This window comes from Haemaphysalis longicornis, unplaced genomic scaffold (genome assembly GCF_048455015.1).
Source record: "Haemaphysalis longicornis isolate Haplotype H1 unplaced genomic scaffold, Haemaphysalis longicornis Haplotype H1 scaffold_1, whole genome shotgun sequence".
Lineage (NCBI taxonomy): Eukaryota > Metazoa > Arthropoda > Arachnida > Ixodida > Ixodidae > Haemaphysalis > Haemaphysalis longicornis.
In genome coordinates this window covers 459,103,639-459,130,395 of record NW_027526203.1, presented here as the reverse complement: position 1 = coordinate 459,130,395, position 26,757 = coordinate 459,103,639, and the positions used below count along the sequence as shown (strand labels likewise).

At 46.6% G+C, this 26,757-nt stretch overlaps 1 protein-coding gene across 1 annotated transcript in view; it reads left to right on the top strand.

Annotated features, from left to right (window-relative positions):
* Nucleotides 1–26,757, top strand: part of LOC144156122 (uncharacterized) — an 882,723-nt gene that overhangs the window by 590,723 nt on the left and 265,243 nt on the right. Inside the window, exon 12 of the mRNA XM_077687950.1 lies at nucleotides 1,715–1,793. Within this exon, the coding sequence (XP_077544076.1) occupies nucleotides 1,715–1,793 (79 nt within the window). The remainder of the gene's footprint in view (nucleotides 1–1,714; nucleotides 1,794–26,757) is intronic.

Sequence of the window (26,757 nt, the reverse complement as noted above, 5' to 3'; positions counted from 1 at the left end):
TTCCTGTGCATATCTTCTTAGCCCCTCACTATGATTTCTACAAGAAAACAAATCGCCATTTTGGAAACCTAATGGGAACAACGAGTGCAGTCCTCACACTGTGTTGCTCCTTATTTTTGTCGAACAGATCATTTCAGCGGACTAACGAGGTCTGCTATTTTTCTTATATATTTTCATACTAGAATCGGCCCTGTAAAACTCATTCGGCATGCATGCGATTGCACGGGGGATTCTTCTTGTTTGATTTATCTTTTCGTTGCAAAATTGGCAAGCAGCTTAGCCCAACTTCAAATTGCAAGAAAACGAAACAATGCTGAACAGACATGCAGAAAGTTTACGTTTAACGAGGGTGGACATCACTTTTTTTATACAAATGCTGGGATAGTCATATGCACCCGAGGTGGATGCATATGACTATCTTAGACAAATGGTCAGTGGTGATACCGAGCACGACATAGAAATCCGACGGAGAAGCGGCGCCTAGGAACCATTCAGCAAGCACGCTCAAATAGTGAACACTAGGCTACCTATCTCACTACAACCAAGGCGTTATAGTTGTACCTCTGCTCCCTTATGGGGTAAAAACGTTTGCCCTCGCTGAATTTAGCATTAAAGCAAAGCTTAGGTCACCCCAACAAGTAATATAAAGATGCATGGTAGGAATAACGCTTAGGGATAAGAAACGAGCAACCCTCAAAGACCTCAAAGCTCAAATTAAGAGGAACATGTAGACTAGACTGAAAAGGTGGACAAGTCTTGATTGTGAGTATGGCTGGGCCGGGCATGTAATGAGGAGAATTGAGGGCCGGTGTAACTGAGGGATGACGAGAGGCGGCACTTAGAAGTAGTGGGGTACAATAGTTCCGTGGAGGGAGGAAATTAGAAAATTCGAGGGAGGGAGGGAGGGAGGGAGGGAGGGAGGATAGACTATCTCAACACAGGAACGGCTGTAGGAATGCGGGAAAGGCTTTCGTCGTCCTGCAGTGGATGCAAACGTGATGAGGGCGGGGATGATGGCATCGAGAAGGGCACGCAGTGCTTCATTCACGGACATCGGGAGTGACTGCAGCTGCGCAGAGACAAGCAAGAAAGGAAGCTCGGGCCACCTGCACGCCAGCTGGCACCGCAGACGCGCGTGCACGTTTTCGTTTCAGTTACACGCAGCAGACAGCTCTCCAAGCGCACCACGAAAGGCCGCCGCTTATAATTAAATCTACGTGCCGCTTCAGCAGAGTCCAATTCTCGCCCCTTCGTTACCTGACTCTTCCGCTTATTTCGGGGACTTCCTCAGCTTCTCGTGGCATGCTTCAGTACACAGTCAATTATGCGCGCACCCCAGCTATTGTCTACCTGGCCAATGCGCACTGCCCAACGCTTGAAGTAATAAACGCGGGTGTGTACCGTTATACACCCACTGCTTGCCTCTCATACGGAATGTAGCACATAATATCTTGCTTTCCGCAGCTCCTTCGAGCGGTTCTAAGTTCTTCCTTCACGGCGCTTCGTAAGAATTTTAAGCTTTATATTCACTAATTAAAAGTGCACCGGTGTGCACTGTAAGGTAGGTGTGTATTACCTCGGTGACCTCAATAAGTGCGAACGTGCCCAACTATGCAAATGATGAATATGAATAGAATTGCGCGTCAGAAAGTTGGTCTGAGTACACGATAACGCTCCATTTCATGTATCGGTTTGTTGCCTTTTTCTCTTTCAGAGCATCACCTGTGCTGTCGGTAAAAAGGCAGCGCCACCCCAGCAGAAATCCATCCTCGACTTCTGCGTCGACCCAGTCAGTAAGTGATAGCAATTTGTATGCATAAACCGCACTTGGCGCCGCAAATAAATGGCGAAGCGTTTCACATCTCTGCGTGCGAGAGTACACATTTAGAACACACGGTCTACTGCGTGAAGAACAGATGAACGATAACTGCGGGCAGAGGCGGCAGGTGGTTCGGGCTGAGAAGCGCATCACCGTGCCAAGGGCGAACACCAGCGAAATGGGAAGGCCAGGCGTTCTGCGTACTTCCGAGGAGTGTGTAGCAGGCAGCGACGCGGCGAGCAGTAACGGGAACGAGAGAAAATAGCCCAACCAAGGAAGATATAACAAAAACTTTAAGGGACCATTTAAGGAGTAACACACGTGTAAACACGTACCGGCCGCGTGTTACAGCTGCGCTGGTTAACTATCTGTACAGGCTGCATGGGCGCATTTTTCTTAATTTTTGCATATGGTAGACGGCTTGGCCTGTAAGCGTAAGGTACATTCAATTTGCATTTTATGCTTTTGTCGGCTTTCTCAGCAAAGAGCAAGATAGTTTTTCCTCCTCTTCGTGCGCTTTTGTCACACATATATATTTCTCTGTCGTAAAGGAAATAAAATGGGGCCAAAGTTATGATTGCTGAATGCTTTAGCATATAGGCGCGTTAAATGCCTTCAGCGATTTCAGTGCTGTTATTATTACCTACCAATGAATAAATTTGTATTGAACTGCGCTGGCTTGCAGGCTATAATATTTATTAAATGGTTAGTCTTAATTGTGGCCCCTCCGGATGTTACACCCGAGGATGCAGTCAAGGCACAAGGCAGCAGCCCCCACTCCCTCTCAATGGCCCCATCTGGTTTGTGTAAACTGTAGCACCTTTTCACCTTTTTTCACTTAGATGCAACTGTGAGTGAAATAAACTTTTATTTTGATTTTATTTTATTTGAAGTAACCCCCTGCTCTTGTGGTCGATACGCAAACGGGTTCACTGAAAACTTGAAGTACACACAGGCTAGAAGCACCATAAAATTGTTATACCGAGGAACCGCGACATCCGGTAACAGAAATGGCCGGAAGCGGCGAACGATGCCTGTGCGTGGCAGAAGAAATAAACGAAACAAAAATTTTAAGCTTATCTTTGCGGCCTGCACATCAGAATCAGAATCAGAAATGTTTTTTATTATTATTTTCCTGAGAGGAAAAACGGACCTTAGACAAAAAGCTGCTCATTGAGCAGCTTGACGAGGCCTGAGGCCCTACACACAAGGTGGCAGTGGCAGAAGAGCAACATATAATTCAGTCGCGAAAAAATAGGAAAGGAGACAGAGAAGAACAAGAAAGAAAGAAAAATAATTGTTCACAAAAAGGGGGTGACCAACAAAAAGGAAAAAAATGCATGCGCATAAACATAAATATAACAATACAGTACACTCCCATAAATAATACATCTACGCGAGCATAAATTCGTAGAAGCACTGTGATCATGTTTATACTGGCACAAACACGTATACACGCGTATAACATGTACACACAACTCCAGTGCACGCATGCGTACCGGCAGGGAAAATGACAGTTTATCACAAGTTTAGAAAAAGATGACCTTTTTCTAAACTTGTGATAAACTGTCATTTTCCCTGCCGGTATGCATGCGTGCACTGGAGTTGTGTGTACATGTTATACGCGTGTATACGTGTTTGTACACATTACAACGAAATAAAAAATAACCGGAAGAACCAGACGTTCACTCAACGTTGTGAACTACGCAAAAAAACAAACATACCCACGCACATATATGGAACTCTAAGGCAAATCCGACTCGTTCTTTTGGGCTAATAAAGGTAGAACAGCGTAGCATGCGGAGTGCGAACTCACCGCTTTCTTCTACCTTAAGAAATGCTGCTTAATAAGAAGTGTTGAATTAAATTAACTTTATTTCTTTTGCGACTGTGAAATATAGTTATATTTGTGTTCAGGGTGTAAGGTATTACATATTTTAACATTTGTTGGCCGTAGTGTGAGCGCATTCTAAAAAGAAGCTCCTTTTTTGTGTTTCGAGTATTAGCAGCCGGAATGCGTTCTTTCAATGCTGGCATTTTGATAAGGGGAGTAGTGTGGAGTGTGAGGTTCTAGCAGTGAATAACGAAACAATAATTTACTGCACGCATCATGTGATCGGGTAGCCATTTGAAGCGCATGAAGAACGGTTTAATATGAGCACAGTACTCTTCGCCCGCAACGATGCGAATCGCTTTCTTTTGCAGGAGCACAATTGTATTCATGTTAGGGCGTGATGCGGTACCCCAAACAACATAACAATATGTTATATGAGGTTGAAATAATGAAGCTTATAACTGCTTTTTAATATTAACTGGAAGGATGCGATGACACCGAGAAATGGCTCCTACAGCTTTTGTCAAACTCAGGGCTACGTAATTAGTTCGCTCAATCCATCAAAGGGGCTCATCAAATATAACATCCGGTGTTTTATGGTGGCTAACGACCTCAATAATGATATCAGCAAGGTTAATGAATAAATTTGTTTCTACGCGCCGATTTATTGGGTGGAAAAGGACAACTTTCGACAATGGTAATCATTTTGAAGTTTTTCGCGTTAGGCCAATTTAAAATACATTTTAGGATATCGCTTGCTTTCAGAATTATTTCTGTAGATGTAGGAACAGAGATAAATAGGGAGGAATCGTCAGCCGAAATTGCAAATTGTGTTTCTTTAAAAATCGTTACCAGATCATTAATGTAAGCATTAAAAAGAAAAGATCCCAATATGCTGCCCTGAGGGACACCCATTAGCGTTGGCATGAAGAAAAACCATTTTTATGCACTATTTCTCGACGGTCTTTAAGATATGAACTGAAAATTTGGAGTGTCGTACCTTTCATTCCGTACTTGTTTAATTTATCCAGAAGCATATCGTGGCATAAGCAATGAAAGGACTTACTGAAGTCCACGAGAACTCCTAATGTTAAAAGTTTATTTTCTGTGTTCTGTAATATAATTTCTTTTTGGTATAATAAAGGCGCTTATTTGGAGAAACCTTTACGGAAGTCGAATTGAGATTATGATATTAACTTATTCGCATGAAATAAGTTCTGCAAACGTGCGAGTAGGATTTTTTCTGGCACTTAAGATAAAAAAAAAACCGTCAGAATAGAGAGTGGGCGATAATTACTCAACGTCTTTGAGCCTGCCTTGAAAAGGACTGTAACTTTTGCTAGTTTCAATCGTGCAGGAAAGACCAATTATTCCAGTGAAAGGTTAATGATATGACAGTAGTAATGCAAGTACGTCAGCAACAAATTCTATGGGCTTAATTGTGAGGCCTTCAATGTCAATGCTGGAATTATTTCTTAGTGACATGATGACAGCGAAAATTTTCTGTGGATCTGTTGGGTTAAGGAACACAGAGCCCGTTGTTTTAGTTGAAATCCTGGAACACGCATCTTTGTTATAGTTAGTTCTTATACTCTCAGTGAAGACGTTATTCAAGCAATCAGCCAATAGCATGCCCGACGTTGGTGACCCACCAATAATTAGTTCTCCGATGTCATTCATTACGTTCCTTTTGTTGATTACCTCATTTATTGAACGTCAAACTAGCTTTGGGTCCTCCTTATTTATTGTGAAAATTTCCTAGTAGTAGTCACGTTTCACATTCAATAATTTATTATTTAACTTATTCCTAAACTGCTTAAACACAACGTAGTCACTGGGATCTCAGCTCGTTAGAAAGCTATGGTACAGATGGTCTTTTCTTTTAATCATTCTTAAAACACTAGGTCAACCACATGGCTGTTTAATTTTTTTGTGCGATTGTCTTGTTAATAATGGAAAACAAATGTCGTAAAGCTTTTTAAACTTATCACATTGAGTGACTGTGTCTTGCTACTTATCGGAAAAACTCCAGGGAACCGAATAGCACAAGGGAACCGAATAGCACCTTCACATCCCATGAGGCCCGAAGTGAAACGTGCTGAAATCAGAAACATGATAGGAGTGATGACGAAAGAGAGAGTAAGCGAAAACACTATCGAGCGCTTTGGATTGATGTATACAACCGGTAAGCTGACCTTGGAACTGCCGAAGTTGTTACCAAAAGTACATGCGATACTAAATTACGGCCTTTTTCACGCTGCCAGTGAGTATGCTTTTGAGCTCATTACTGTGACGAAAGCTGGTAAAGCGACAGTTTTATCTGAAGGAAGAAATGCTATAAATTTGTTGAAGCAGTAAGCATTCACACTGGTTCTATTGATGGATTGATTGTAGGGTTTCACGCGCCGACGCAATGCAGGGGATGAGGCGCGCCGTAGTGGAGGGCTCCGGATTAATTTGGACCACCAGGGGATCTTTAACGTGCGCCGAAATTTCGTACACACGGGCGTTGTCGCTTTTCGCCTCCATCAGAAAAGCGGCCGCCGCGGCCGGTAATCGAACCCGCGTCCTCGTGCTCAGCAGCGCAACGCCTTAGCCACTGAGTCATGGCGGCGGGTACTCACACTGGTTCCAGCCATCGGTCTGAACGCCGTGGGACTACGAGAACTGCTGAAAAAAGGGGGGGGGGGGTGCATACCATTCGTTTCAACGTTTTGGTTTGCAATAGTCTCTCGCAATGACTAAGAATAAGTTCGGCATGTTTGGTCAAGTGTTTCGCAAAGTGTTTAGAAGCGAGTGGTTTACAGATTAATGGGAAACGTTTTGTCAATTCCATCGTGAACAACTGCATAAGAAATACGCGAAACTGGGTATTGTTATGGGGTCGTCTTAACGGACGCACATGATAGAACGTACTGCTCGCTTACTCTGGAGGGTGAGGCATTCATTTTATAACTTCGATTCATAATTATCTAGGGCAATCAATCAGGTGTAACTATATACGAAAATAGAATAATTTTTTCTACAAAGCTGTCTACATTTTTATTGAGGTATGTACAGTCATGGACGAGTGAAATGCGAACACGCAAAGTTGAAAAATACTGTTCGTTGAGGCCTAGTAATGACGCGTTATTGATATATTTGGAAATACACATTACCCAACTTTATTTGTGTAACTGTGCCACGCGTGGTTTTCATTTGCATGGAAAGAAATCGCGCTATTTGTGTGTTCTGGTTCATATTTTCATGTTCGCGCTTTGTTTGTTCATGACTGTACGTGCAATAAAACGCAAATTATAACAATTTTTGGGACGTTGTTTGCCCCTACTTTGTCCTTGTAAGCCCAACTTACACTCAGCGGCGGGCACCGATACAGCCCGCTTTTCGGAGTGTATAGCTTTGAGTGAGGCATTCCAGCACTGCAAAATAACTGAGCAGAAGTTAAAAGCTCAAGATCAAAATAAACACTCTTTTTGAACTTGATTGTTATATACTTATATTTCACGCTTTAACATAACTCTCGTGTGAGGAAACTGCTGGAATTACTCTGTCAAAATCGTTTCACTGTGTCGTTTGTGTATGGTTTCTTTCAGGACCCATCAATATTTATTTCAAACGGAGGGTGTTGTCTTCAGGATTAACATCGAAACCGTACACAGTGAAATCTTTATTGCACAGGTTCCTCTAGGCGGCCATAAAATCTGCACCGGAACTATATTTTGTTTTGACTATTCTCGCTACCTGTACGCCTGTGATACGCACAAGAATCCATGGCGGAAATATTGGGCTCTAGGTTTTCAGGAAACACTCAAATGTGGCGAGCTATTACTACTAACGCTTATACAAGGTATGTGTTCAAACACATGAGTTTCCCTTTCAAAACTATAAATCTGCAAAAGAAGCGTCGAAATTCTGTAGATTTCGTAAAAACAGTTCAAGTTTCAGGTGTTTCCGGTAGAGGTACTAAATTTCTATTGTAATCTGGTGGGCAAACAAGGTAGTATATACACTGCCGCTGGTTTTACGGCGTTTCGAGTCTCCCGCTAGCCAGCAAGATTACCGGGTAGACCTGATTCACACGGACGAATTCCGGAGAGCATTGTCCTCACGGTTCAAGTTGCACGGAGGCTCATGCATTGCTGGGCAAATAATGGCGAAAGGAGTGTTATCAGCTGTCCGGCAGGGTGCGCCAAGCATTGAGCTTGATGAACACCACTGCGTCCTCATTCGATCAATTCGTATCGTGAAACGAGAAGTCACGAGGGGGCTAAAGTTCTGCGGATACAAGGAAACCGAGTTTGGGCACTGTGCGGGCACCGCAGCATACCGAGGACAGTTTCAGTCAGATGTACGTGAGCGCGGAGCAGAACCTCATCTGGGCTCTCCTAAGAAGCTCTGTTGCCGTGGTGAAGTGAGGCTGTCGGTGGCTTTGTAAATGCGTTCCCTCTGGGTGCTTGAGGGCAGAACATTTAGTTGCAAGAGTCAGAAAGGGACTGTTCTTCTACTTTCTATTTTTCTACTTTCTATTTCTAAGACTAGTACCTTTAAAATGGTATAGTAGAAGGTGCGCGTACGCATCCGCAACCTCTGCTCACACTCAAACAGGCCCGAAATCTGGCTTCACTGCTATAATACCCTACCTGCCGTGGTGCACCCTTTACAGGCGGCGCAGTTCTGGTATTTCTTGCTGTCTTCACCCAACCTAGCTCAAGTTTAAAGTGCTCCGCTGCAAATATAGTGTTTTAAACATCGTGAGGTACATAACATCTCCCCGCTTGTAGAAAATGTTCAGTATACCCGTGTAAACTAGTATAATATACCTACAAAGTTGGAGGTCTTTTTCACCCTTTTTCTCACACCCTTTTTTCTTTACACCCTTTTCCTTAGTTTCCTACACCCTAACTTGTAGCTTTACACCCTTGTGGGAAAAAGGGTCTTGAAATAATGAACACCATTCTTGGTGGGTTGTGGATGGTGGAAAATATTTGTTTGGTTTTAATAAAAGTCTATGACGTATTGAACATAATAACCGCATCACGATTTTTTTTTTTTTTTGCAAATCAGCATGCTGATTTGTATATGCTCACATTAAAATGTATAATCCCATAATTAGCGCTAAAATATCTGATTTTCGTGACAAGGCCGCCGACTATATCAGAGGGCTTTCCTCTGCTGGCTATTAAAGCAAGAAGAGCAGATGCATTTCTAAGTATGTACGTACTCACTCTCCCCATGCGTCCCCTTGGTTTTCTTGCTCAATTCATTTGATAAAGATATAATAAAGAAGATGCCGACCACAAGAGAAAATGAAACACTGACGTTTTGGCCCCCCGAACGAGAGCCTTGTTCACACTAAAAACCTGTGGACCAAGCGTGACTTTTGTGTGTTGAATGTGTCAGTTTGTCATGCTGCGCACTCAGCCGATGCACATTGTCACGCGTAGCTGCGCTGCCCACACCCTTTTTTCGGGTGTTCAGCAACCCTGAACCCTTATTGTAGGGTGTTCACAAGAACACCCTTTTTTCATTCTTACACCTTTTTTTAGTGAAAACACCTTTTAAATGTGTGCGCAATGGGGCAAGAATTTTACAGCCTTTTCGGTCAGAAAGGGCGCAAAAAACTTTAACATATGGTCTTTGTGACACGCCCGGAAATATTTAACGCAGGGACATAGGTCTATAAGGTGCTGTGTTGAGGTGTCCGTTTCAGTAGTGCAGAGACTCTTTTTCAGATCGATTAGAGGTAACACGATGAGAGAACCATGGAGATGTGGACGGATCCGGTGGAAGAACATTTTTTTTAAGTTTGTAGAATGCCATAAAGTAGCCGCCACGCAAATGTCGGTAGTTGATATGGTCAAACTTGCCTGTGCTGTTCTCAGCTCTTCTCATGCGCTTAGCTAGGCCCCAGATTGACGAACATAAATAGATCATGTTGGGGCCCAGTAATTGCACCGGCCTCTGCATGGGGATTTTTGAAATTGACCGAATCCGAATCAAGCGTCAGAATTTGGCAGTGCTCTACGGTGTATACGTTTAGGAAAGCGAAATTGTCCGTCGGTTGGTTGCTTAGACTAAAATAAAAAATTAACTAATATCTGAGAGTTGAGAGCAGCAGCCGCAGAACAGAAAATTGATCTTGTAGCAAGGGCTGATTTATTGATTCGGATGAAAAAGCAGGCAATGCGCCACACATTACAAGGTTTGTAAAAATGGCAGATGGTATCTAGTTCCTGGAGGGCTATGCGTCTCGCGCACTAAGCGCTCTAAATGGATATTTAATTGTCTTTTAACCGAAAACCACGTAAGCGTTAAAATGAGCTAAACAAAATTGAACAAGAAACAACAAAAAAAGAAATACAAGAAAGGACGTTATTGCTGAAAACGAACTAACCTTTAGTCCGCCTTATGTGTAAAAAAAATGGCAGCGCAGCTGAATCAACTGCTTGGACGAAGCGGTATTTTATGAGCCCTTACTTCCCGTGCGAGCCCAGTGGCTGCGCCAACGCGGCGCCAACAAGCCGATAAAGACAAGGGTCTGTTTTTCCTTAATGCCTTCGCGATGAAAGAAAAGCGCCTCCGAACCTGCATCCCTCAGCGGCAGTAAAACTCGTCGGTGTACTACCTGAAGAGCGCGCCTCAAAGGTGCGTAGCTCTCTCTGAGGGCCGCGACATCGACCAAGTGCGCACCAAAGGTTTAGGTGGGGTGGCGTCGGTACAGAACACGTATTTGCTTGGGAAAAAAAAATTAATGACCTCCACGCGCCAGGCTTCGACTGTGGTTTCGTCGCCGCTTCGCAGATAGCGCCTGCGCATTGCGCCTCGTAGAGCAATGAAAAAAAAGAGCTCTCGAGTAAGTCTAACACTTGTCTATACATACTCAAGTCACTAGCAAACCTTTATAGATAACGGGCCCACCAATGAAGTGGCCCCCCGGGAGAGCTTGAAGGCATGATCACTTCTTAAGTATCCTGCATTATCCTGAATACATACAAACTACTTATGCAGGATATTTCTCCCAAATTGCATCTCTCGTGCTTTTGCTCATGCTTATGTATGTGCTACGTGTCACGTCTATGCTGCGCTCTGCGGAAGTCAAAACTACTTCATATCCGGAAGAGCGGAAGCAGGAAACAGGGCCCTGACATCCAAATTACAATGATGGCACAAATATGACACTTTACTCACGTATCAAGGCACCAGCGATGGCCATTTAGGACGACTGCCTCATTCCATAGTCCTGAAATACCTGACTCGCACAACACGTCGAATCGTGCCATGCTCCACCGAATCACCATGAAGACTAGAAGGAAAAACGAAGCAGACTGGCTGCGACTTTTCAAAGCCGTCTCCATCCTTCACATTGACTATACCATCCCGTATGCAGCCCTCTCTGAAATCGGCGTCAACAAAGTCGACATACTTGTCGGGGAGGCATATAAGCAAAATCTTGGCCTCCCCATCAGCCCGTCTCTTATGGACTCCTCAAGCTCGGTCTACACAACACTTTGGGGGAACTCATAAACTCGCCTTGTAAAGCAACACCATCGCCTATCAACCACAAGAACCGGACGTGAAATACTTACTCGCCCTCGATGCAATACCCCAGAGAAACAAGACAGTCCTGCCCCGTACATACCCATAAGTATCAGGCAAATTATCATTGCGGCTCCCATCGCTTGCAACCGGCGTCTTAATCAAGAAAGGCGTGCGGCACGAGCAGGATGAATAGGTTCAACCCCTCGACCCTGTGTACGGATACTGGAGACTACGCTCGCGTGAGTACAACGACAGCTATCATTACCACATGAACATTACACATCGCCAGTATGCATGAAATTGAACAGCGCAGAGACGGGAATAAGAGTAGAGGCGATAAACACGGGCGCATGAGCTGAAGTTAGTCCCGTCCCTGCGCTGTTCAATTTCATGCAATGAACCAACTAGCCCAGTTACAAACCCTCCGCCAGTATGCCCCTAAAAGCATCTACATCGTGCAAGCAGAGGGCACAACCGTGGCTCTTGCGATCACCCACACCTGGGCAAATACAATAACCACAAACTCCCAACGACCATGTCGAAGCTGCTTGGACGAATATCAAGGCTGCAGCTATGAAGATTCTTCACCGGCAGCTGCCTAAATGCAAGATCCATCTAGTTTGGACACCTGCCCCCTTACACCTCTACGGCAATGACAAGGCACACAAGAACACCCGTGAATTAGTCGACCGGGCACCGCGGGGAGACTGGCTGGGGATGATCACGTATTAGTGCGTCACGCAACACTACGAGCTGAATAGGCAACCCCATCTTCCTGCCCACCGATCCCTCACCAAGGATCAGGAGCATGAGCTGAAGTTTTTGCAAACACTTTTCGAAAAATAAGCAGCGCAAAACAGCAGAAGACGAGGAATAGAATACCAGCCCACGCAACGTTGACGTACAACAAAATGTATTCTATCGAATGCAGTGCTTTTTTTCTGTGGCACATATTTAGCCGAAAAAAAAACAGGTACGGGTCATTACAAAACATTGTGTACAACAGCACGTGTAATGCTTGCCTGTCCATTATAAACATGTTGTTAAGAAAGGGTAGTAACAACATAGCACACGAAAATGCCCTGCCGAAGTGATAGATGACAACAGTCAACTATATCCTCATAGTGGTAAGTGTTTTAAAAAATTTAGAAAAGAAAACCTTTTAAGAATCAAAAAGCTAGCCGGGTGGGCACGGCCCCAGGAAATACGCTTCCATTTTGGAAGGGAAAGTGGCGGCCTGCTGACACAATTGTCATCGCCAAGTCTACGAATTTCAGATGCCTCCAAAATTACTCGGACCACTCGGTCGACATGAGCAATTCTCGAAAAGTGGGGTGCAGCCACAATCGCGGCAGTGTATAGCTAGATGTCTGCACAAATCCGTCGAAAAGCTCTGTGGACTTGAGGCAAAAACCCGTATACCCAACGTAATGTCCGCCACATGGCAACGACGCGGAGCACGCGACTGCGCACACGGCATAGACGCAAGGTGGTGCTTTGTGTCGCATATGACACTCTGCCCGGGGAAGCGTTCCCTGCATTGCGCAACCTGAAATGTCTCTGAGCGGCTTAAAAGACCTGCATGATGCCGCAGTGCTGTGCAATCTCTTTCAGGATGTGGCACTAGCATTGTTCTCCTTTCTTTGGGAGGTTCTAGCTCCCTACTCATCATGGCAGCTGTTATACCTAGGCGCATACACCTCGCCACGGCTATTACTACTCACGAGACGGACCCCGCCAATGCCCCCCCCCCCCTTTGCTTTTGGAAGCTCGAGCGAGTGCAGTGGAAGCAGGACTTTCGCGAAGCTTGGTGGGAAGGGAGCTCTCAGCAGTGCCCTCCTGACGGATATGCGATGCGCCCAGTCGTACGGCACTAATCCTCTAGAAGACAACGCCTCTAATATTAGCCTTACGTTTAACATCTAACATTATTATGTCTTTAGCAAAGTCTTTAAAAAGGTCATAAAGACAAAATGCAAGTTTGGTTCATTCGAAATATTGCCTCGTTAAAATAACACTGACGCCCCATTTAAGAAAACTTTTCTCAGATAAGCTGTATCACGAGGAAAACAAAGAATAGCCATGCAAAACCAAGGCTACTTTTCCGCAGTGAACTTATGACGTATTAAGGGGCAGCTCGTTGTGATTGGCTGAGGACTGCAAAATCCAACTCAAAATAAACAGGGCCTATAAGCTTGCATGACGAGCTATTAGCACTTAAATGTAGTGCACATTCTTTTTATAGCTGCAGTAATGGCGGGGTAAACAATGAAAGCTACGAACTAACACGTCAGCATAGAGGCACCAGTGCGAACGGCGCGCACCAGGCCGGCCGAAGGTGCACAGCTGCCGGGCGCATTGGGCTTGTCTGACTCGACACAGGCCAACCGGCATAAGCCACATCGCCACTTACGTGACCCTTTCTGTCGAGCATGCCCAATTTTACACGAACGATTACTATTAACCGTAACAAAAGTAAGCCAGGTACATATCCGGTTAGAAACGAAGTAAGTACGGACAGCGGTCCTTGAGAGGTATCGCGGCACCATCTATGAAGGCAAATGGTAAACAAGGCAATAAAAGACGTCTCGCCGTTCGCAGCAGCCTTAGTCAACACACTAACATTCGTTTTGGGCTCCTTCCCTGAATACGTCATCGCTGACGCCACGAAACACGATTTTGGGGGAGAAAAAGTTTTTCTTAAATTGTTTTATTTCTCGGTGAATAAAGCGTCGTTTGCTGCCCGACAAGGGCTGGGAGATCTATAAAACACAAAATTTTTCGACTAAAACCAACTTGCATATTGTATAGAGATGAAAGTAGAAAGTGTTGGTTGCAGGGCACGTACATATCTCAGTTGAGCCAGAACCACTTACCTTTTAACTATAATCCTCAACTCCCACAGGTACGCAACAAACTCGAGCTTGTTTTGTTCTTTTAAGGACTACGCTAAGGTGGGAATACCAGTCGGCCTGCATCTGTAAAATGCAGTACCGAGAATAGATATATCCTCACCGCGGAGGCGGCGGATGTTTAATAATGTATAGAATGCAAAAACAGTGCAAAACTATTACCACCGGCACATCCATTTTTACGAAATGCAATGGCACAAATCGTAAATTACGAAACAAATTGCGGAACGAATTACAAAGCAGGAGTGTATGCTGCTTCGGCCTGTTATTAAGTGGTTGGTGCATCCAGACCGCCAAACCAAATAATTTATCAAACATTTCGTGCGCTTGTGCATAACCCGTGTTCATGAAGTGGAACATTTTTTACGCAACGTACTTGAATCCGTGAGCCTCTGACGGCGGCTGTCTTCTTCACTCACCCAACCGCAGTGAGTAGAATGTGGGTGGTGGATGGGTATATTGACGTCACAATCTAATGGCAATTGGGGTGTCGGTCGCGAGCTTCTCACGGCAGCTGTCATAATCATTGGCTAATCCCTTTGAGGAGGTATATAGAGATCAGCCCAAAGACCATTCGTAACTCCGTACCGAGACGACACGAACCTGTATTATGGTATCTTTATGGAACCAGCACGACACGCACGCGATGTAGCTGTAAAGTATCTAGTGCTAAATAAATTACTCCCACCTCCCCTCGCGGGAACCCCTGTGTAGATGCGACGCATAGGGGGTTCCGTTGTTGTTTCCGTTAGGTTGATTCTCCCATCGCGTGAAACGTGCCGTGAACCCCCTGCCGCGGCTATGACGCAACGTGGCGCGGCTATGACGCAACACAATCCAATTTAATCTAATCCAATCCAAATGTAATCCAAATCCAATCGAATCCAATCCAATGCCCCTCGCGAGAGAGTGTTCGCTATCGGAGAGGAGAGGGGGTGAGCGGCGGAGAGCGCAGCTGGCGCGGCGAGGAGAATGTGGGAGGGGTGTGGACAGACAACGACAACGCCGTATGGAGGGACAAGGCGAGTGAATGAGATGCCGTCGCATCTAAAATATAATTATTCCGCATTCAAGACAACTAAGCAGATTTAAGTGCACAGTCGCCCGCGTACTTTACACGAATAAAGGAAAGTGTAGCTTGGACTGCATCCAGCGCCACGAAGCGATACACATAGGGTGCGAGATGATGCCGTCGGTACACTTACGACGGCTGGCGACAGCCGGTATGCAGATCGCGATGACTGCCTTTTCTCCTGTTCCCGATCACCTTGTAGACAGAGTGCTTATAACGCGGATGCGACCTCGCTCGCCCGAGTAACGCCTTGGAGGTCTCCTATCGCGGGAACCCGAGATTTCGGTCTCAACAAGAAAAGATGCGCGCTTGCCCGACAGATGGCGTGCGAGCACTGCGAACGAGGCCAAATCGAATTGAATTGAACAAACTTCCATTGCAATCCCCTGGAAGGAGCGACAGGGGAGGGAAGAGCGTGAGGGCTGAAAGGGGAGAGAGAAGACACGCAGGCACATGGCAGAGGCGCGTCAGAAGACTATCGTCTTTCGGTGACGTTTGCAGTGAAGCAAGGAGTTACGCGGCCACTTTGTTCCCTCGGTTGGAAGCGCGTGGAATTTTGATTCCATCGGCTGCTCACGGCGCCTGGTTTCTCGCCTCATGGGCACATAATGCTTTAGCGTAAATACCGTATTTACTCGATTCTAAGCACCACCTTTTTTCCCCTATCTCGATGCCCAAAGTAAGCGGAGTGCTTAGATTCGAAAAAGCTTAAATTACCCCCCCCCCCTTTTTTTCCCCGGCCGTATCTCGACGAGGCGGGCGCAAGGAATATATTTTTATTTGAAAAACATTAAAAAATATAGGCATAGCCAGTGAACCCACCGCTTACGTCGTTTCCTCTCTACCATTTGAGTCCATTGTGCCGCTTGGCTTGCGCCGCCGCTCTCAGCGTTTCCCAACAGGTCGCCTTCTGTTCCGTTAAAGCGGTTTGTAATTGAAAGCTTACTAAATTACTTGGCCACAACGTTAACTCGGGCCCTCTTCCATGCGTCGGAACTCCGCCTGGCGATGGTTGCTAAGATAAGCGGGTGCTTAGATTCTCATGCAAACTTTTTTTGGAATTTTTTTCCCGAAAGTAGGGGAAGGTGCTTAATCGAGGGGGGGTAGGTGCTTTAGAATTGCAAAAGTACCGTAAGTGCAATGCGTGCACAAAATAGCCGATAGATCGTAATTGCAGCAGTTGGGCCCTTGGTTGCACTGAGGGCATACGCTAAGCAGTGTCCTTAGCCTACACGGGCCGTTCATGGTTAATAATGGAAAAAGTTTCCCGGCCGCACGTGTCTGTGTGTGGGCAAAGAACGAAGAACAGGTTTGATGGGCGCAATGATTTTACTGAACGTGGCCCGGTCTCAGCAGAGCTGGCAGAGTGTTGCGGGATACAATGAGGGATGAATGTGATGAAGACCTATCAGTTTCATGATGGTGTCGAACCGGCGTTTCGAGCGGGACTCGAACAGCTCGGGCCTTCAGCTTTCTCGCAGCTCCGATAGCCGGGCTTCGCATGGTGCCCTTTTTTCCCTTGGGCGCCTTCTTCTTGGTGCTCTTCCCGCGATCGCGCATCTTCTACGTCCGCTCGTGACGTCTGGAGTGGCGGGCCGCCATTTCCCCTCCATCTTGGTGGCGCCGCGTGGATCTGCAGATATGACCAGAAAAATATTCACCAAGCTGCACATGCGCCATCAGGCTTGTCGCATAACGAAGAGCTGCGGGTCGCTCTGTACCTCCTCTGAGCGATTACAATGTCCATACATCTCGTACACACAACACACAACGCCTCGTTAAACATGGTCTTTCAGGGAAGACTTTAGTAGTTTTTAAACAACGGGCTTTAGGAGGTAAAATTATTTTTCTCGCGCGAAGTGATCAGGGGCTGTGGTGGGCGCTATGAAACGAGATCCATTTGCTATTTTGGGAAACAATTAACCAGTATTTTGTTAACTTCTTAATTATTTCAGTTATATGTCTGGTTTATGTGGAAAGTGTAGACGATCATCAGTGAACCCAATATCCATCTTTCGATTACAGAAAATGCAATTCCCCGTTGAACTAGGTGCTGAGTACTTCAGTCCTCAAGGCGCGCACATCCGGAGTTCGGCCGCTGTAAAGCGCCCCAAAGCCATGCACCCTCGTTGACGTAACTCAGAGCTGTACACGTCGCACGCACGCCGCTATTTATCTGTGGTTCGAGCGTCAGTTAAGCAGGTCTGCTTGCTTCCCTGTCACTACCTTCGCTCTCTTTCGATCACTCCACAAAACTAGCTTCATTTTGCTTCTTCATATTCGCAGTGACCGTGACCTCGCCTGGCAACCCTCCACGAAGCACATTGGCAAATTTTTCACGTATAAGCTAAAGCCAGTAGCGTGCTTCACATAGCCCTTTCTAATTTTCAGTATTATTTCCCTGTTTTATTTTCCACGGCAAGGTAGCACGATATTTCCATTGTGCATGCATTTTAGACGAGCTTGTCAGAGCATGCCACGTGGAAAATTTTCCGCGAGCGTCGGCAAAACTCCTAAAGTGGTGGTTTGTGATTCATGGGTGAGAGAAAAATGCTACCCCTGGAGGACTCCTGGTCCATTCCGCTATCGAGCCTTTAGTTCACACTTAGTGCATTCAGTCCGAATTCATTTTCGAAATATAAAATTTACATTTTCCTCTCGTAATAAAAATGAACATCGGATCAATATATTGCAATAAAACGAGTGAATGCATGTCTGGGCGTTAACGCGAGCTGCGATTGTATCGAGTTGTCCCGTTCGAAGAAAAAACAATTACAAAAAAGGAGCACTTCATTCGCGTGTCCTTGGTCTTCACTCTACTCAAAAATGCCCGATTTCACGTAGCCAAGGACGACGCGGCTGTCTTAAAGGAAAAGCAAGTTTATTGAAGCGGACTTGTGATCCCCTAACAAGTCAAAGAATGCACAGGTGGTGAAGCAGCAGTCGATAAAGTGACGTGCGCAGGAGAGTGTCGGTAAATCGAATGCCGCGGCGTCTGCTCGGCGAGCATTTATCCTTCACCGTGATTGTCTCTCGAACTGTCGAATTACATCGAGAACACGAGATCACAGAAGATTATTCTAGCCGAGCAACGACAGGGCAACACACTCTTCCTATCAAATGAGATAGCCCGTGCGGCACCAAAAAAGAAAGAATGGGAAACGAGCTTGACTTCAAACACACATAACACAGCCAGGCGCGGCCGGGCGGTAAACAAAACACACATAACAAACTCAATGCATGGTTCGCGGCAATACCTGCGGCAGCAAAGGTATAAGTAAATCCCATTTCTGGAATTTTATTAAAGCAAAACAGGAGACTTGACAAAGGGTCTCTCTACACACAGTGCATCCAGGACAATGTTATGCAATATCTTTTATGCTAGTGACCGTACGTTTATAGAGATATGCATACTTCCAACGGTAACATATGCAACAAAAACGTGCCGCATTACGAGGCACCCTGCACAAAACTTGCATAAGGGAGCCATGAAAAGTAGGATTTTAGGAGTAACGCTTAAGTGTAAAAAGTGAGCGCCATGGAATAGAGTGTATACGTGCGAGTTCATGGTATTCTGCGCGAAATATAGAAAAATCAACTACCCACTGCGGAAACGAGGACGATATGGAAACACGAAGCATTCCAAAATCAAGTCCAATACCAAACGAACTAACCCAGAAGCGAGCGGACCCACATCACAACACCTTACCGTACATATAAGGTATTTCTTATCGGGACGGTTTACTGCACTACGATTGCGCTCTCTAGTGCTGTACTGATACCGGCATTCCGTGGCTTTCCCTAGCATCTCACCACCGTCGTTGTTAGACAGACGGGTGCATTTCCTGTCTAATTTTGCACGTCCATGCACCCCTCGCCATACCCGAACTGCTTAGACCGTGCCGGAATGACGCACTCGGACAGACGTCGACTTCACAGCGCGGGCAACCCAGGTTCGATTCCGACCCCGGGGGTAGCATTTTAACTTTTGCAGTGCATAGGGTGCCGCCCGACGGCGCTTCAGCTCGGTGCTGCAGCCATGGCTTTAGTGCCGTCCGACGATATTCGCATCTTTGAGACTAGGTTGCCACAAGAGTTTATCAATATACACCAGTTGCGAAACTCCGCTTCAAAATCCCGACGGCGCGGACCCCCCCTCCGTTGAAGCTGAGGCGCAAGTGTACTGGCGCGCCCCTATGGGACAAAAACTGCACTTCGCTGAACTATTTCTTATTCACAAAATTTTGCTAAAATGAAGCTTGCTTTTAAAATTAGAAGCCATTAATTAGGCAAAATTTACTTATGTTTTCATGGGTTTCTTAAATGACTTGCGGCAGCAGCCGGAAGCACTTTAGCACTCTCTCAACTTACTGCCGACACACGACAGCCGAGCCAACTTGCCCCGTGCTTGCCCCAGCGCAGGGGGACCAATCGAAGACCGGCTTGTGATACATGGGGCCTATGGGGGTTTCGCAACTGGGATATACCCAGTAACTCTGGGTTGGCACACGCTAGGTGGCTCGCCGTTGTGGTGTACAGGTTCTGTCTTCGCTTCCTGCTGCCAAGGGCTGTGGTCAGAGTCCGGCTGTTGCCGCTTTTATTTTTAAGCGCAGACTACTTTAGGGGCCCTGCTTGTCGTCGTCATAGCTCGTCCGCTGTCACGTTATTTAGCCACCGTAGTCACGCGGCGTCACGCACCCCAACATAGGCTTCGAAAAGACACCCGCTTGTCCCTCGATCCAGCCTTCCGGCCAACAGTTGAGCGGATACTTGAACAAGAAGTCTATATAAGCAGAACTGTTCTAAACTCCTGGAATCGCTGGCACTGGTCATGCATGTCCCCGTTAGAGTTTGCGCAAAGAAAACTGCAGATACATTTGAGGCAAAATATATTAACTTATTCGGCAGTATTTGCGTTCATTTAGTTAAGAATGCTCTTTGGGTTGGCCGCGGAACAGGGAAAAAATGGCCGCGTATCTGCTCCTGTCGTTGCAAATGTCGACAAAAGACGATAGTCTTTATCGACTTTTGTCAAGTAAAAACCTCCCTTCGCTTTCCCGCTCACCTCTCAGGTTGTTCCTCTTGCGTCGCGCTCCTCCCAAGGTAAAGACGCCAAAGGTTTGCTTAAATCATTTTAAATTTACCGCGTTCCACTGCTCCAGGCCGGGTGTCTCGATGCCAACGCTGCCTTACGGCGAAGACGCGCGTGAATCGAGGCGCCCTACTTCAACGTTCACAGAACCGCGTTTCCCTACTCCACGTGCGTTGCAAACAGAACGTGGAACGTATCTAGTGGAACCTTTCGTAACTGTTGCCGGTTGATTTCTTAAAATGGCGCAAGAAGCTATAGTGGCGCGGGCGACAGCAGGCGGCGGCGGAGTGATTTTTTTCTGCAATTGATGAAGTATTCAATTTCGCAAAAATCAAGCATGTATGATTTTTATTTAAAAGAACACTGCAAATATCACTTCTGTATTTATTTGTTGTTTTCTATTTGCGTAATGTCTTGTTCTTCTTCAACAATGTTGACAAGTATGAACATTACACCGGACATAGACGGGTAGATTTAGCTGTGACTATATAAGACTACTGCGCAGGCATTGTTTTACTTTGGCCGGGTGGCTGAATCGGGTCACAGACAGACAGACAGACAGACATACAGACAGACCAAAATTTCTGGGTTTAAGTAGCCCAAGAAAGACTATCGTCTTTAAAACCGACGCGTTCGGACTGGCGCAGTAGGCTCCGGCACGTGCGAGATGAAAGCAAGCGCAAAAAGAACAGGAAATCACGCTCGCGCTGTTCCAGGCAGGGGGCACGCGAGCACTGCGAAGGCGGGAAATTTGAATTGCGTTGGACAAACCTCCGTTCAATTCATCAAAGGAGGAGTGAGGCAGGGAGGTGAAGAGTCTGAGGGGTTAAGGGGTTAAGGCGAAGAGCAGTGAGCGGATATCGGCGCCACCACCCATTTGGCGAATCACTGCTCTCACTTCCGACAGCTTTTACGTTGAGGGGAACAACTTTAATTTTTCTACTATCAATTTTAATTTTCATGGCTTAGGTTGGTTTTCGGTGTTTTAAACGATTGTTTTTTGTTCGTTAGTTTCTGTTAGGTTAGATTACTTTATCTTACTAAGGGAGAGCGAAGTAGTGCCAGACGCGACATTTCCTTGCGAAACGCCGGTGGACGTCGCTTTAGTGGAGTGCTTACAGTAGCGTCGGACAGCACTCTAGACACAGCCTTTATTTTTCTTCACTTCATCCACGATCATCATCATCGTCAGAGAGAGTTGGCTTTCCTGCAGGGCGTTTGGGGTGGACTACAGACGACATCAGTGAGAGCCTGCAAGCTTCGCTTTAAAAAGAAAGCAGTCTTATTGGACATGTGCTCCTAAGGACGGGCCAGTGAAGAAGGACTCAACAGCTTGACTACCTTCATACGGGAAAAGAAGCAGAAAGACTCGGCACACGAGACGAAAAGATGACATGAAATTCAGAAGCAAGAGATGGATTGAAGAAACTCTCAAAATAGAAGCGGGTTGAAGTCGTTTGGGCGGGCCTCCATCCTATAGTCACCATCATATGACTCGCAATGGTGGGAACATTTTAAAGAGCCCTATGCATCTATTATTTAGTTCAATTGTGGCGCCGATTTTGACGTAGTAACAAAAAATATTCTGAAGGGTCTGAACGCACTAGCGGGGAGCGGAGCGAAATGTCTTCCCCTTTCTTGGTGGTTTAAGGGAATTGTAGAGGCAATATCTCTGACAGAGCTGATTCCCGAGGCCGTTGATGCCCGAGGCCAAGCCAGGAAACAAAAATACCTTAACATAAACACCTCAGAAAGTGGAGGGGAAAATCGCCCCGCCGGTAGCGTAGTTTTCATCGCACGAAACCGGTATTCTGGAGGTCGTGGGTTCGGATCCCACCCGGCGGGCATTTTTTCTCCCCTTTCTTTCTTTCTTTCTTTCCAAATTGTTTTTCTGTTTCAATGGCCTACCACATCTTCCCCTTTGCCTTCCGAGGTTTTCTTAACTGCCAACCCTTATTTCTGTCTTATTTTCAACGAGCCCCTCATTTCCTATTTTGATTCGCTACATACATACATGCATGCGTACATGCGCGTACATACATACACACATACATACATACATACATGCATACATGAGCACATACATACATACATACATACATACATACATACATACATACATACATACATACATACATACATACGTACATACATACATACATACATACATACATACATACATACATACATAGAAAAATTTCGGCATTGGGGTAGTTAAATAAGGGCTCTCTTCTCTAAAACAAACCGCTGCCGAAACCACTGCATTGGAAGGAGCAGTATTCATTGAGCCCATACTTTTCGTACGCGCACGGTAGCCGCGCCAGCGTGACGCAAACCAGCCGACGAAGGCAAATGCCCCTGCACTTGTATCCCTCAGCGGCTGTGAAACCCGCCGGTGTGGTGGCTGTAGCTCCCTCTGTAGGCCGCGGCACGGACCAAGAGTGCAACAATTTGTTCAGGTGGGATGGCGCCGGTTGCGCTCGCGCGCTGTGAGAAAAAAAAAATCAATACTGTCTGCGCGCCAGATTTGACCTTTCGTTTCAGCGCCGCATCCCAGATGGCGCCTGTGCCTCGCGCCTGGCAGAGTTATGAATGAATGAACGATTTTTTTTAAGAAATGTGCCTGAGGCCCTGCGGCGTTATTAGAAAATAAGGGAAGTGGAAGCGGGCAGTGTAGAGATAAAAAAATTTTTTTTTTTAATTCTGATCGAGTAAGTCGACCGCACACGTATATACGCACGATCACTAGCAAAAGATTATCGCCAACACCAATTTGGTGACAGCCCGGGAGGGCTTGAAAGAATTCGTGAGTAATGCTTGAAACATCCGGAAGTATCCAAATAAACGCACATTACTTAATTCGCTGACATACACAAGAAAAATTTCCACAAATTTCATCTCCTGTGGTAGCAACGTTTTGCTCGACTTCACTTATGCCTTTGCCTCGTGTCACGTCTATGCTGCGCTCCACAGAAGCCAGAACTCCTCCACATGCGGAAATGTTAACGAAGCAACGGTACCGTAGCATTCATATTTCACTTGACGCCACAGCAATCACTCAGTCCCTAGGAGTCAGGACACAAGCGGTGGCATTTATTGAAAACTGTTCCAAAACAAAACTTCTTCGCCACCTGACACGAACAAGTCCAATTGCGCACTTGATCCACGGAATCACCCCGAAGACGACTAGAGGCATGGAGAAAGCAGACACAGTGCGACTTGCCCCAGCCTTCACCATCTCTTGAATCAACTACACCATCCAGTATGCAGGCCTCTCCAGAGCGACTCCAACAAACTCAACACACTCGCTGGGAAGGCATGTAATCGCGCGCTTACTCCCCACATGAGCACGCTCAGGTACACGGTCCTCGAACTCGGTTTACATAACAAGGAAGCATGCTCAATCGCATATTACAAGCAAACGTGTTTCGTTTCCTTGGACTAGATAGATGGATGCGTCGATTGTGGTGAAACACACCACAGCTTCGCCGCTCGTCCCTCTTCACAGAGTGGAAGGGCTGATGAACCCGAACCGATCGCGCCGACGCAACCGTAGCTTAACGGTACCTTCAGTGTGGCTATCCCTTTTAGACAACTTCGGCCGACGCACAGCTATCCGTCGATGACTTGTTGTGGAATTGGTAGCCACGGACGCTGACTATGCAATGATGAGCGTATCAACCTTGTCGAGGATGAAAAAGGTCACAACTTGGGACGGTCTGGTCAGCGAAGGTTATCTCATAACGCCAAGTAAAATGTGCATCTCATCCCAAGACTAAGAGTTGGGCGAGTTGGTACATCATGTCAGGAAGAAAACACAGCGCGAAAACGAACGGGACACAAGGAAGAACGCACAGTATACAAGCGTTGTGTTGTGCCTTCTTCCTGTCACCCCGTCCATTTCCGCGCTGCTGTTTGTTTTTTGTTTTTTCCTGAGGTGCATCTCGAGTCACGGGTAACGACAGCACATACCCCGCTTCACTCGTTATACTGCCCGTGTTGGTTCGCTGCCGTCGTTTTTGTTCTCGATCCTCAGCGCGACGAGCCTCGAGGCGAGCGGCCTCCTCATTGGGCGTGCGGACGACCCATTGCTACCCATCCCTGTGCAAGAGCCGGAGCACTTCTAAGACGCATGCGAATGACGAAGGCACAAACCTACATCGTGAGCGGAGCCCTCGATTAACGCGAGCAGTGTGATTGCAAAAGCGAAAGTGTTGCTACGATTACGCTGGAGGGTTTTTCTTTTTTTTTGTGTGTGTGTGTGTGAGGGGGGGGGGCAAGGGGGCAATCCCGGCCAATCACTCTAACAGGGTATGTTTGGCGTGACAAACGTGCACCGGGGTTTTACTGCTGGGCGGTCGCCGCGAGGCACGAGCTCACAAGCGCGCGCTCACAGGCGCTCTTCTTGGTTTTGTTAACTGCCGGGCGGTCACCGCGAGGACCGCCCTCACATGCGCGCACACAGCGACTTCTTTGTATTTTTAACGGTGGACACGAAAAATTACGATTTGCTAAAGAGACAAACTCCGCATAGTACGGCCTATAAAACAGGCCGCCTCACTACCGCGCAGACTTGGTTTCAATTTCGATTGCAGCCTAACGCTGCGCCTTGGTGTACATGTGCATGCAGGCGAAGTAATTACGGAGGTGAGGTTGCGAGCTATGGTTCATTTTACTATAAATGCAATGTTTTTGTACACTTTCTGGGGACCGCCCGAGCGGAAGTACGAGGGGCGGGAGTTGAGGTTAGCAAGCGGCTTTGCTACAGCGGCCGTTGATGCTCGCTGCTGCCCCGTTCCGCCTCTCACAAGGCGCAGAGATATTAGGGGTTCATTAAAAGGCCGCTGAGACGCCATTTCTGCCAATATACTATTTCATTGTGAGCGTAAATGAGCCACCATTATTCATTTTTCAAAAATGTCCCCCGCCGAACAGGTCAATTCCTGGCAAGAAATATCGATCGCGCTACGCCGTCGCAGGTCTTGCTCAGTACCGCGGCTGTCTGCCACCTTTCAGCCCCTACACCCCGTGCGGGCCGCGAGTGACTCGAACACCAAAGGTTAACCACGCAAACTTTGCCCTCGTGGGTGCTGCTACCACTCTACTGCGGTTAATGTGATTACGGGGGCAGTCCTGGTGTTATAACTCCGAGGTGTGTTCCCCTGCAAAGGTTGCATCCCTGGAGCCTTGCCCCTCATCTAGAATTTGAAGGCGTATTCACTCCAAGAGACGGGAGCTAGGGCACTTGTGGATGTCTGCGGTGTAGCCGCGGTTTGAACTTGGCTCGCAATCACATTATTCTTCACGGCGTCAAAACTTGCAGCCGCTGAGCTATCGCAGCTGGAGAAGGTACAAATGAGTGAACGTACAGCGAATAAGGCGCCAACTCAAACGCGCACGCGTCTCCTCCATAACTCGTGTTGCTTTACCACACAAGGCGTGTTCGTTATTTTTGTGTTTGTCAATTTACTGCGCTGTTCTTTTGTGTAAGTCTCCAACACCCATATCCAATGTATAACACATCTTTATGAAGTGGGAATTCGAAAACTTTTCGCTGGAATGCTGCGACTTTAGACAAGTAAGGATGGAAGGTTGGTGCGTACGTTGTCGGGGGCGATGGGTTAAGCTAGATGGAAACTTTTGTTTCGGTGCAGTTGTAAAAAGTTATCGGGATGCTTAGAATTTTCCAATAATGCGATTGATCTGCCGTAGAACTTCCCGTTCAGCTTTCCGGCCGCGCCCGCTACTGGACCAGCCCCCTGGACACCACCCTTCAAAGGTCGTTGCGCTCGCTCGCCATCGCCAGGAGCCTCCTGCTCGGCCCCGTCGGTACTTGTACCTCTCAAGTGCGGCAGTGGTCCACCGTCTTTTGGTGCTTCAGTTCTCCTTTCTCGGAGCGCGCTGCGTCGCCCCATTCTCCCAGTCCTTCGCCAACCCTCCTTCCGCACCGCTGTTTCCCTTTCCCGGCCCGGGATCCCAGATTCACGCTTCACGGCTCGCGCTCCCTTCAACCACAGCTTTCAACTTTTTTTTCTACCCCCGATTTTCTGTGCCACACAACACGCGTGCTTAAAACAGAGATTTAAGGCTTTCGACTCGGAACTTAAAGCGTGAATCACTCAGGGCCCTGTAGTACTGGCGGAGTGCTTTTATTATTTTCCTTTATGTTTTCCCTTTTTATGGCCCCAGACGAAACTAAGTTCAATGCAATACCAGCTCGTTGTTACAGCAGAGGCGTCTCTCAATTGCGCTCAAACGCGAGAGGCGCCGGAAAAGACAGGCCACCTTTCGTGACGAAGGATTCTACATGCCAAAGCAGAATTCGGTTTTCACTTTCTTGCTTAAAATGTGATCAGGGAAGCAAAAAAGACAATTCCTGATGAGCATCAAATTACTCGTGTTTGCTGTCACATCGATTGGACAACAAAAACAGCTTTCTCTTACAGGGACAGTTCCGAAACGAAGCACCACAAATCGTCTTACTTCAAC